At 40.8% G+C, this 13655-nt stretch overlaps 1 protein-coding gene across 2 annotated transcripts in view; it reads right to left on the reverse strand.

The window, feature by feature from the left end:
- Nucleotides 1-1286: 1286 nt before the first annotated feature.
- HLF (HLF transcription factor, PAR bZIP family member) overlaps nt 1287-13655 on the reverse strand; it is a 37403-nt gene continuing 25034 nt past the window's right edge. The window contains exons 3-4 of one of the 2 annotated variants that reach the window (XM_040435553.1): nt 7841-8061; nt 1287-3699 (exon numbers count right to left, since the gene is read on the reverse strand). In XM_040435553.1, the coding sequence (XP_040291487.1) occupies nt 3484-3699; nt 7841-8061 (437 nt within the window). In that variant the 3' untranslated portion in view covers nt 1287-3483. Of the gene's footprint in view, nt 3703-7840; nt 8062-13655 lie in introns of both variants that reach the window. The other variant, XM_040435552.1, reaches the window with a different exon arrangement.

Consider the following 13655-nt stretch of genomic DNA (forward strand, 5'->3'; position numbering starts at 1 on the left):
TCCATTTATTCTGCCTCAGACTGCCCAGATAGCAGGGTATTTCCTGCAGTCCCATAGAGAATAATGGAGCTGCAGGGCACATGCTCAACTGACAGCTCCATTAGGATGGGGGAGAAGGATCAGTGGAGTGCCAGTGGTCAGATCCTCACCAGTCAGTTAGTTATCCCTATATTGTGGATAAAGGATGACTTCAATACTTGGCATAACCCCTTGAATCTCTGAGAGGTTCACCCTTCCAGTAGTGTAAGCCCCCCTTCTCTATTGCAAATTAGTTTTCCACCAGAAGGACGTAAACTGACTCTCTAGGGCTACCTATAGGCATCTACTTGTAAGTCAATGTTTAAGCCATTAAAAAGCCTTGAAAGATGACTAGAGATATTATCTAAACCCTTGAAAGATGATAGAGATACTACCAAAACCAGACATCCAGTTGTAGACAGCTTTTTATCAGGGTTCTTGCCCTTTATCAGTACAAAGCAGGGGACAGGTTGGCTTGATGACATTATAATTTAGATGGATCAGTGAGAACCAATACCCCTAGTGCTTCATCAAGGCATCTCATTTGGTCAACCAATACGCTACTCTGTCCCCCAAAACAGCTGTGAACAAATGGAGCTCTGGTTTGGCTTATATTTCTAATTGTGTTTTGTCTCTTTTATGGGCCAGATATTGACTTACAGGGAAGATGCCTGTAGGTGGCATTAGGGAGACAGTTTTTATCCTTTTAAAGGAGTGCTCATTTGCATATGCTTTTTCCCATGAACCATTGCTGGTAAAATTCTATACACCAGTTAGATCTCCTTATTGAGAACCAGTTACGTCTGGAGCAATGTAAAATCACATAACACGTCAGGATATTGGCATTGGCCATTGCAGCCAATCACTGGCTTCACCATTGTACCAGGCCAGTGATTGCCTGCAGCGGTCACAGTGGTGAGGGATCTGCTAGGTCAGTAATGATCAGCTTTTTATTACAGGTGGATCCCCTATGTTGTGCAGGTTAATCTTGAAACCAGACAAACCCTTTAACTTAGCCCTTACAGTGGGAGCTGTTGTTGGGGAAAAAATAAATGTTTTTCTAGTTCTAGACAACCCCTTTAAATCCATACTTTACATATTTAAGAGAGAATTTGTACTATAGTATATCTCATCTATAATTATTTTCAGACTTTATACCTCATCTGTAGCTTTATTATAATTTATCTCCTGTGTAGAAGATGTCTATTAAAACACATATATAGAAGTCATTGTGCAAAACACTTCAAAACATATTCATTTAATCTGTACATTTGAATAATATAAATCTTACAAAGATCTGCTGAAAAACACCAAATTATTCAGATGAACCACCATATAAGACAACACTATGACCTTCCTTATATTACATGCCTCTTTTACATTCATTCGTTCAGAAAAGCAAACTGAGGCTAGGTGTATGTTGACTGTATAATAAAGCAAAATGAAGGATATTCCCTCTGTGTTTTTGGAAAATCCATAATATGGGATTAAGGAGAAGGGGCCCCATAATAGGGCCATTTCACTATACAACTCATATCGAAAAGGATAACATAGCCTAAGGACAGTTTCGCTTTTTTTTGTTATCATGGCTGCATCTCTGGGGAGAGTTTAAGCCCTGTGCAGATTGGCACCTCCCATGAGGAACTGACCTCCCAAAGTATTAATTACTATGTAATTTCCTAGCAATTTGGATATGCCCTGTTATCTAAACCTAATTGATCTTCCAAACACAACTGTAGAGTCACCAAAAATGGCATCACCATGTAAAGGAATATCATTATTTTATATTCCTGTCATATATGTTATTATAATGTCATAAATACGAAACTCCATCATAAAACAAAAATTTACAACACACAGGGCACAAGTTTGCTTTTCTTTCCATTGACATAATAAATAAGTTTCTGCAAGTCATATCCATTTCACAGCTACCAGATTTAAAATGATATCACCAAAAAAATACAAAGAGTCCGAAAACACTAAAATCACAGTGTTTTTTTACAAAAGTGAAAACTGTACAATTGTGAAATGCAGTACGAAAAAGGCTTTGTGAAAGGTGGAAAAGGAATGTTTCTTACAGTTGTAACTTTTTTCGGTCAGATAATATTAGGCTATGCTTTGAATGGTTTTGTACTACTATCATATAATTCTATAGGAAATTTAGAAATGTCTTACTCTGGAGACAGTGTAGAAATTAGAATTTAGGTGCTTAAAATTGTGAAAAATAATGGGGTACTTGAGTTTAGAAAAACAATCCCTATTATGGCATTCTATGTGAAAAGAGGTGACAATCATCCGTTTGAGATGTCCATAAAATAAGCCATGTAGAGAACTGTTACCAAGAGCTTTGTTCTCTTAGGAGGACCCCTCATGTCCAGGTATTACACAGTGTATTGATTTATGGCGGCACAATGTAATACTTCATTTGGCCTGTGGTGGTGCTTCAGGGAAATTGAAGACTTGTTGCTGAATTCTCTCCCTGATCATAACTGATCACTGGTTGTTCCCGGAGTATACTTAATTGATTATTTTGGGGGGTTCTCCCTAGTAAAAATGTATTTTAAAAAGCAGTCAACTCTTTAACTAGACTGTTGATGTGGAGAAACTGAGGATGTGCATCATGAAGGGAAACCTCTTATGGTTGTTGTGCATGTTTGATATGTTTTTTTTACATATGCCATATGAATAGCATTCATTTTTGAATGTTTACCTTTTCAGTTGAGATATTTTAGAAGTAAGGAATAGAGAAGCTACTGAATGGTATTAGGACACGACGTCACTTGCAACCACTTAATTTCTAGCCTGTATAATTTAAGTAAATTGAGATTTGGCCAGTAAAGATTATTGCTTTAAGCATATGGAAAATGTAATGATGATCATAAGCTCCTGTGAGACCTAACGATCTCTCAAAGTTTAACCAAAACCCCAAATCGGTTATAAAAGTTAAATAATGGAAATAACGTCACGGTGAATGTTCTTATTAAACAATGGTAATACACAACAGAATACTTCTCAGTAAAATCACACATATGTACAGATTTGTTGACATCTAGGGATTATGGCAAGGAAAACTAATTCACTGAAAAAAAAAATGTCTTGTGTAGTAGTCTAGGTCACTCTTGATGTTAATAGTAAGTCCTTCTTGCTCCAAGATTTTCGTGTTCCACCGTGGTTTAAATCCAGAGCAGATGGTGAGGGTACTGGGAAAACATTTGCTACAGCAGGTTTTGACATTGTCAAGGTAAGCTTTACCCCTTTATAAAGCGCTTGAGAGTATGGAATATGCGAAGGTCAAAAAACAAATAGAAATAAAAGAAAAACTAAACAAATAATGGTAAAAAAGAGACATTGCAAGTCTTTTTCATCTTCCAGTAAAGTGCTGATGACAGAAGTAGGTTGGTATGTGTTTAGTGCTACTCGGCAGGAATAAAGGTGTCCATGTGTCATCCATAGCCGGTCAGTCCCTTACACAGGCCCATGATGGGCTTCATACTTTGCCAAAATGTTTTTGCATTTGCCCAGCTCTTTTCTGAGGTCGGCAACCTCCAGCCGTAAGGCGGAATTCTCCTTCTCGAGGAACGAGGCTCGGATGGCAATCTGGTTTTCTTTTAGCCTGCGTGCATCTCTTGACCTCTTGGCAGCCATATTGTTCTTTTTACGCCTTGCCCAGTATTTTTCATCCTGCTCATTTGTTGAAAGAGAAAAAGGAACATGTTAGATTTTGGGATACAGGGAAAAGGAGATGACAGAAAACAAGACTATAATCCTGGTGTAGACATCCAAGATATCTCATGATGACCAGATGCTTTACTGCAAGCTTCCAAAGTTCAGGACGTGACATTGTCTAGCGAGAAAAGCTTGTAGAATTCATCCATGGTTCAACTTATCCTACCTCAAGTACAAGATTAAAGGGAATCTGTATTCTGGATTTTCGATTCTTAGCCACCACCACCACCATGTTATGGGCCTATTTAATAGCTCCACTAGCATGTTTTCAGTTATACTGACTGCTAAGGAATAGTTCCATCTGTATTATACTTAACCAGGACTAGTCATGTGGGCAGAGACGGTCATCTCATTAGTCAGGCAGCTTTCGCTACAATCACACCTACTGGGGCAGGATTGACATGCCAAAGAGGATCTGATGTCAGCAGAATCACCACTCCAATCTCGAGGCATGCAGAGTGAGGCCGGGTGTACATGCACTCTGTCTCTGACACATGCGCATATGAAGCCGAAATAAGTACACCTGCACTGTGCATGCCTGGAAGGAGAAATCTACAGAGTATGTATGAGAGTACAGTACTGCCGACATTGGAACCCCTTTGGTGCACCACTAATGCCTCAATGGATGTAAATACAAACCATGCATGATCAAAAGGGTATTCTATTTGCAGAAGGTAGCTTTACCTGCCACTCTATTCATTTCTAGTGGTTATAGGGACCATGTTCTTGTGATCCTAGCAGTAGGACTACCACCAATCTACTAGTTACCCCTATTATGTGGATAGAGGATAGCTTGCCACAACTGGCCTACCCCTTTAAAAGCTAATGTTCTGCACAATTCCTTCCATAACATGGTGGTAGTGGCAGTTTAGTGCTGAGAATCCCGCTGACAGGTTGCCTTTAATGACAATTAAAGAGTTGCTTCATAGCTGAATTATCTTTTAGGTTGCGGCCAGGTGACATGACTATTGGCTGACACGGGTGGATTTTGCAGCTTGTGTCCAGCCATGACATCCGGCCGTCTCTTTAGAATTAAATACCGGTATATCATTATAATAATGTTGTGGATGAACCATCCGTTAGGTGAAAAGTATCAACAAGAAATTAGACCTAATGAACTAGATGATGTTTTTCCGGCTTTTCACATGAGGCAACAGTCTTTCAGCATTTAGAAGGGTGCAAACGTTTAGTTTTTTTCTATAGCATTAATTTTTTTTATTAGTATTTTTTATAATAGGAGACGTTTACATCATGATAACGTGCTCTTCTCAGTATAGGCTTCCACCCTTTTTCTATTTCTGGTGCTTTAAAGCAATTTATTATGCAGTCACCTGAGCCATGTCCATCCTTATTTTAACAAATTGCAAAAGCAAAATCTTTTAATCCTGGCCTGCTCCATGCGAGGTTGGCCAGAAGAGATCACATGTTCTCCAGAGGCGATTGACTGGCTTAATCTTCTTACCCTGTCCCTAGAATCAAACCGCCAATCAGCCTGCTGTAATAAAAGAGTGAGCCAGGATTAAGTATTCCCAGAGCAACTGATGTGATTAAAGCAAAACGAAGGCTCTTTGTCACATTGGTGGCGATGCTTTGCTGACTCACTGGTGGTGAATGATAAAATCATTTTTAATTAGCTTCTCTTTCCTTTATTGCAGAAAATAAATTGATATCCTTCCAAAGGTATCAGTTTCATGAGCAGACGGAAGGTTGAAGACTACATGAAGACAGATTCACGGGCATGTAATGTACACGTGTGAGGATTAGTGCTAAAGCTGGGAACCATCTTGGGACAAAAGCCATATGATATAGTAACCTTCTACTATACAAGTAGTAGATCGGAAGTGATCGGAAGTTATCCCACTGCGAGCTTCATCACAGGACTATCTACATGCTATGTAGGTGCTGGTCAGGTTGTTTTTTTTTCAACCCAGTTTCTCTGAGTCGAAAACCTTACTGGGCGTGAAGCCTATTCTCCCACATACATAACCTTTACAACTAAGAGACTGTTCAGCGGGAGGTACGGATGCTGGAGTAGGCCCAGCAGGAGCCTGGTACTGATGGGAAGATGTAGGTGGTGAGGCCAGTTTTCTTGTAAAGGGGTCTCGCAATGAAGACTTACCCACCCCCTTATAGCAAAACATATCCCGACCTATCCTCCTGGGAAATGCCTGTAGAGTTACTTTGCAAGTTGCATATAGAAACTGCTTTGTGCCTCACATCTGTGTGTGCTTAACAGCCAAGCTTGATTCCACAGCACTGTATGTAACCATCAAGCTTGTGCCCTCTCTGAGAGACTATAACCATAAGCTGGTTGTCTCCGACTGACTAAACTGGTGTTCAAGGTAAACCTTGCGGTGTCCTTGTGAGTCACTGTGCCATCCTCAAGTAGGGTATCATTTAATGGTCATTTCTAACCCTCTTGAACATTACCCCACTACATTGTGATAAGTAGGAAATACAAGGAGAACTAATGTACCTATAGGGCAGACTGCTAACGGTCTACATGCAATGTGGAGTGGCTATAGGCCAGACAATTAGGCTTGAGACCTGTTCAAACTGATATAATGTTCTATGTGCTAAAGGCTGGTGTGGGCTTAGACATCAGGAGTAGTGGTAAACTAGAGGCTTGGAATGGCTTTAGGTTTGTAGCGTTAGTGTGGACTGGAGTCTGGGAAACATGAGGAAGAATCTGAGGAGAATCTGGGTAGTGTTTTGCCTGAAGTGTTGGAGCTAGTCTTAAAAAAGAGGGTAATGGTTCAGCTGCTTTGCTGAACAAGGCCTGGTGCTCACTGGATAGGATGGGAACCACTTGGAACCCCACCCTGAGAAGAAGGCCTCATCAGAAAACTGCTCCACTCTATATTCTCAAGAGTAGACGACTTGATGGTCAATTATTTTTGTGATGGTACACATTACAGGTCTGGCCTATATGCATGTCTATGGTGACAGTCCCTACCAGTCCCAATGTCTCTGAAAAATAATTCTTGGTCACTAGTCTTCTCTGTGTTTTACTTATACAAAACATCAGCAATGTTCCATCAGATGAACTGATAGAAAGAATATTTATATCAACATGGTCAAGTGTATGACCCCACTAGAAACAGGACAAAAAACCCTTTGCCCATGTTCAAATCACTAATATTTTAGATGACATGCTTGTAGATAGGGTTCCTTTGTGTCTCCATAGAGATTGATACAGTCCAACTATTAATATCTCCTCAGAATAATGAAGAGAATTATTCAAAGGCACCAGTGAACACAAACCCACTTACTGTATAACAATATTCTCCTACAACATATGTGCCACCTGCCCAATATTTTTTTCCTTCTTAAATGCCCATCATAGAACTAATCTTACAGTGGATGCATATTTATACTCTCACATGTTCAATCCTGTGCAAGGAGACCATCAAAGCAGACTTAGTTTTTTTGTTCTTTTTTTTTTACTTTTAGTGCTAAAAAAATCATTGAAAATGTTTGCAGCATTCCTCCCAGCTTAAAGGCCACCGATCTCGACTTTGCTTAAAGAGGTTTTCTGGAAGTACAGTACAATATTGATGACCTATACTTTGGATGGGGGTCCAACACCCCTACTGATCAGCTGTTTTAAAGGGCCGCAGCACTTGGACCAGTGCAAACCAAGCACAGCGCTGTGCATTATATAGTGGCTGTGCTTAGTATGGCAGCCCAGATACAGTCACTTGAATGCAACTGAGCTGCATATAGGCCAAGTCTAGGAAGAGACCACAGCATGCTCAATGGAATTCTGCATCCTCTTCATACACCTGAAGTGTCGGGAGTCAGACCCCCACTGATCTCATATGGATGGCCTATCCTGAGGATAGGTCATCAATATTGTACTCTCAGGAAGCCCCTTTATGGTTGTATTCAGATCTCCATAATATGGCTCCTTAGGTGAATATTTAGTACCAAGAATGGGATTGGATTCTACTGGAAAAAATGCAGGGAAAAAGTTTTCTTTGGATAAAGTATTTGCTATGTCGGATGCAATTCAGTCCCATTCTTAACATGAAATGTTAGCATTCAGGCAAAGCTTTTTGACATCAGAACACCTTGTACACCGGTTCCAACTTACCTTCAGATCTTCTGGTGTGAAGACCTTACGGGCCTTCTTAATCATTGGCTGAGGCTTTAGCTCTTCTTCGGAAAACTTGCGTTTCCTGGGGTCAAACATCTCTTGACCTGGGATGGTTGACAGAGCAAGATCAGCTGGGTCTGGCTCATATCCTACTGCCACTTGGATAGTTTCTGGATCTATTGGACTTGGCGTGTTGCGGTTTGCAGGCAAAATCTGACCTGAAAGATAATACCCAATTAAATTACCTCATATTATAACATTAGATTCAGTTCTTTGCGTACCTAAATTGGTCATACACAAACATCAACTATGCCTCCTGATTCCCCAAATGCACAAACCCTTGGCTTTTTCGAGTATGTATATATTCTGAATGGGGAGAGTAGATTATCTTCTCTGATAACAAAAGGATTGGACATATTAAATTCAACATACCCAATCCTTTGTTTCAATCTGCCAAACGAACATCATCATCAATGCAAGTTATGATCGGCCAATACTGCTGAAAAATCCGTTTCAGAGTATGTGGCCATATAGATTAGGTGCCACAAAACATAACCCCTCTTTACATGTGAAAATCCAATCCTCAAGTCCTCAGACATGCTTCTTTCTATTTTATGCAAATAAGGTTTCCAGTGCACTGTGGGTGAAGCCGCTCTGTCTAGTGCACTTGACTTCCTCGGTGTTATGGCTACTGGCTCATAAATGGGTTCTCCGGGTTACAGATACTGATGAACTATACTCAGAATAGGTCATCAATATCAGATGATTGGGGGTCCGACAACTGGCACACCCACACAGAAAAGCTGTTTTGGGTTGCCACAGTGCCAGAAACAAATAGTGCATGGCGCGTAAGTAGAAGGGGAGCTTAATGGGAGCTGAACCACAGTATCCCAACACGGCCACCATGCAGTCTATGGAGCTATCTGCTTCCAGGCTCTTACTTTGTATTTTGTGGCTCTGCGGTTTGCGGACCGTGATGCGGACAGAGTCTTGTACATGATGCGTAACTTTTATTAATTGTAAATGCTGCACACAATATATGTTCACTCGTGATTTACAGGGAAAAATAAAATCCTTTCCTAGAGACAAATCTAAGCGAGATGATTATGGTCTCTTGGAGCCCTTCCTACGCTGAACAGCGTGGACAATATGAATTATACACAGAGCTTTTTTCCTTGCTGGATTCTCCAAGTGCTCTGCACATCTTTCCAGTACATTAAGCCTGTTCTATTTTCTACCTTGTTACTATGGGATGTTCTCCAGTCTGCACGTCGGATATCCTTGAGCTTTACTCATGTCTCTTTACCTCTCCATCCCCTAAAGCGACAGCTTACACCAACCTAAATTCCATGGGCTTCAAATAATGTTATAAGGACATGTGAGATCTCTCACACCATGTCTGCAGTCATGACTTGAGGATTTCCTGGCATCTACCTCTGATGGATGCCAGTGTATAGGCCTACAGTCATACCCATCATCGCCCATAAACCTATACCACCCGTTTTTCTGGATACCCCATGGAGAAGAATGCACTATTTATACAGCAGAAAGAAGGGACACCGACGTAAACCAAACCGGCAGAGGCCAGGAGGACACTCCATCTCTGCCGGCCTGTGGGTATGGTTAACATATTTCTGGGAAGCTTTCCCTGGGCATACAGAAAATTCATGAAGATCTGCAAAAAACGAGAAAAAAATTAACTTTTTCTGCTATATCCAGGGTCAGACTGATCCACCATAATAATTGGCCCCTAATACAACCAGGCTCCAAACATCCAGCAGATGACGCCCCATGTGGACCTGATCTTTCCACTAAGGTGTGATGGGTTAATTCCCAAATAATCAATTAGATCTTATTATATACAATTTGCCTGCATTATAAATTGTGACGATGCATTAAAAATGACTACATTTGTCTAAAAAAATGACAATGCTATTAAAAGTGGATATGCCCATATTTTCTATGGTTAGAAACTGGAACCTGCCCCATGTGAATATACCCGAGAAACTTCTTATGAAACTCTGATCTGTTAAAATCCTGCTAATCACCAATAAATTCCATAAATGTCATATATTTTTAATATTTTATTTTTTTATCTCCCCCCGGAAGCAAAGTTCTTGCGCACATCCCGGTGTCTTCCAGTGGAGGGTACCAGTCGGTTAGTTTACTGCTCAGCCGCATCAATGTCATTAAACAGCTGAAAATCCTGATTAAAAAAAAACAAAAAACACCCTTTTATTCTGGAGGCAGCAATCAAACCGAAAGGGTAGAGAAAGCAGCCTGATTAAGGAGTCGTCCAAGTGCTTGATTGGCGTGACTCTGAAATTTGCCAGTGACAGAAATAGCTTTGATGAAATCACGTGATCTCTTCAGAGATTCGATACATTTGATTTATTCCCAGTTTAACCTCTTCGATACCGCAATAACGGCGACCTAGATACGAGGATACGTATTTCGTGCACAGCCCACCCGACCCACAGTATTGAGGTTTTCCATGAAATTGACCATGTCTTCACCATTTTATGCCTCCATGAGGCATATATAGGCTGAGGCAGGTTCTGCTATTATATGATCTTCTGGGCATTCTGGGACTGTTACTTTCATCACCGATGGACAGACGGTTGATTAGACCACTTTCATAGGTTGGCATGGTAACAGGTAGCTAATTATGGAAAAGAAAAAGATGTATCGCCAGAGATACGTTCAACTTTTTTGACTATATAAAAGCCATATACATATAGCTCCCTGATAACATTGCTCATGCTGGTGCTTCCTCAGGCATCTCAAGATCCACAACCAGAGCATACAATCAGATGAGAAATCTTGTACTGGATTTAAAGAGCAGATCCCCCTTCAAAATTTTTTTACATCAACGACCCTGACTTGTTAGACGTGTCCACCCCTACCTTTCCACAAATTGCGGGCTACAATTGGTCACGATGCAAATTCGAAACATTGCCATTATAACTCTTGACGGGCTGCTAACCACATCACAACCACTGGGTGACCACCTATAGAAACATATAGCATAAACAACTCCGACAAAGTATCGCAAAATCATGTTAATTTTTTTTAAAGCTGGTCATCCCATGTCATTCATCTTGGGATGTGTTAAGCCAAGAGGAAAGGTAAGGATGGACATGTCTGTATCTGTTTTTATGAAAACTGGGAGACAACTGACTTGGCCACCATTATGGGTTCACAGATTTCCAGCATATAATATTATGACATTGTGCTAGGAAATCGCATATCACTTTGATCAAGGGGGTTCTGGACTTCGGGACCTTTTTCAACCCTAGAAATGAAAGGGTGAAGGTCTCTATGACATTGCTCCTGCGCAGGGGGCTCCCATTCAACTGCTCTGAAGGAAAGTGCAACATGACTCCGTTCAAGCAAAAATTATTGAGGGAGTGGGAAAGCTTATAGTGCTTGTCCAAAAGTTTTAAAAGTCAAATTAATGGCAGCAAATGTTACTCACCTGTTAAATCCCTGCCGCTCTAGCACTGATGCTCCGGTGGATCCCATCAGTCTTTCTTTACTTCTCTTCCAGTAATAACATGCTCTACACCCATAAGACCACTGCAGCCAATTCTTGGCCTTAGCAATAATGCTTACATGTATGGCACACATCAGCTGAGGTCAGTGATTGGCTGCGGTAGGCAACAAGAACAGCAGAGGTTGTAGCAGGAGAGTAACCCTTGCATTTTTCTAATTTTAAAATATTTCCTGCCATTAGTATAATTTTTTAAAACTAGGTTATTACTCCCATTATTCTAAAATGTGTAAGTGTCCCAATGGTTGGGCACCCAATGAACGGAGATTTAGTAGTAAGCCCCTTTAAAGGGATTGTCCCATTACAACTTAACAGGAGTTAAGTTGGATTGTGGGGGTTCCACTGTTGGGGATCATGGGAACGGAGGCTTGTGGTCCCCCATTTGAATGGAATGGCAGACATATGTGTGCAGTGCCAATCCATTAACCTTTATGGGGCTTATACCGATCCATTTAAACAGGTGAACACAGTCTTTGTTCTTGTGATCAGCAGGACCCCCACCAATTAGACACTTATCACCTATCCTGAGACATAATTACCCATATGTGGCCTGGGGAAGTTGGATGAATACTTCAGTTGAAGTTACATGGATGGGATAGTATTTCGCGAACATGGCAGAAACCAAGGACCTGCATATTTTCCTTGGATTGATTTTTATTTTATAGTGAAATATCTTATGATCACTCTACATATCTAGGTCTAGCTGAGAAGCTCTTTGCAGTCTCAACATGTTTCAGTCTTATACGCTGGGTCCAGTCATTCAGGGTGGAGCTGCTAAAAGCAGTTCATAATCCTAATTTTACTTTTAATCCTCTCTAATGTTAAACCTTTACTTGAAGGAGCAAGGGCTGCACAGCAGATAGGAACAGTCAGACAGGTGGCAGATTAGAAGAGCTTATCAGGAGGGAACATCCCAAGAGACACCACCCAGCGGCGAGAGATCAGTCACGTGTACAAATCCCAGGGAATTGGAGTCCATTACCATTGCGCCAGTGGTGGTGCCAATGCTGTTGTAGTCAGAGTGAAACATCATCTAAAAGAGCAGTACACAAAGTAATATACAAAAGCTAACATTAGAGACACAGTACATGAATGGGGGAATGCACCACGTTAGGGCTTTTTGAAGTCAGTTTTGCTTTGATTTTCAGTCGCCGAAAGTTGTGCCAAATTTTTCAAATGTCGCACATTGTTTGTTAAATTAGGCAAATTTTTAAAACTCACACTGATGTCTACAAATGCTACTCCGGTTTTCCCATGCCACCAGCATGAGGCAAATTAACATACCTAACTATGACCACTTGTAAAAGTGGTAAGGGTGTTGTAAAAAGACTAAAAAGTTGCCAATTTTGGCACAAAGAGTATGTGCCAAAATTTTTTACTTTTTTATGCCAGCAAGTTGACATACAAAGTTGATACCTTCACCCCAAGTGCCTTTCCCCATAATGAACAACAACTAGAACCCATTCTGAAGCTAGGATGAACGCCCTCTCCTCCCTAGGTCAAAGAGCAGCTGATAAATGTAGCACCCCGAATGAAGTCCATATTCTCTATTATTCTGGAAATACACACGCAGTTTCTGATGCAGTTTTTCAAGCCAAAACAAAAAGTGGATCCAAAAGGAAGAAGAAGTACCGTATAAGTCATTTTTGGATTTTTTTTTTCAGCTTCCCACTACACCTTATGCAACATTAACTGGTGCCATTTAAAGTAGAACTCCAAAAATAACCTCATACGGATATGTGTATGGAAAAATAAAGGCAGAGCGTAAAAAGAAAGAATGGAAGTTCGCAGGGTCTTGAAAGGGCTAGGAGTGGATTCTTCATGGATTGCGGAGATTGCACCAAATTCTGCACGAGAAACATGGCCTAATATGACAACGGCTTAAGAGGGGTTAATCCCATTAAAAGTATTTATGACCTATCCATAGGATACAGTAAGTGATAAATGTCAGATTGCTGGGGGTTCATGAGCAATCCCAAGGACAGAGGGTCTCCGAGTCCCCTATCCATGAAGTGTTACTGTGAATGTTGGGCCACCTCTCTATTCACTGCCTATGGGACTGACGGCATCCTGTCTAGGAGCCAGTTAGACCATTCTGGGAGCCAGGTAAGAGCATCCAAAAATGTAGGTGCCTGAGCTAGTTCACCATATGGCTCCTGGGATTCATCTAGACCTCATTTAATAACAATATGTCAGGAAATTGCTGTTTATGAAAAGCCTCTAAACCACAGATACTGACAGTAACAGTCTATATGCATA

This window comes from Bufo bufo, chromosome 6 (assembly GCF_905171765.1).
Source record: "Bufo bufo chromosome 6, aBufBuf1.1, whole genome shotgun sequence".
NCBI classification, from domain to species: Eukaryota; Metazoa; Chordata; class Amphibia; order Anura; family Bufonidae; genus Bufo; species Bufo bufo.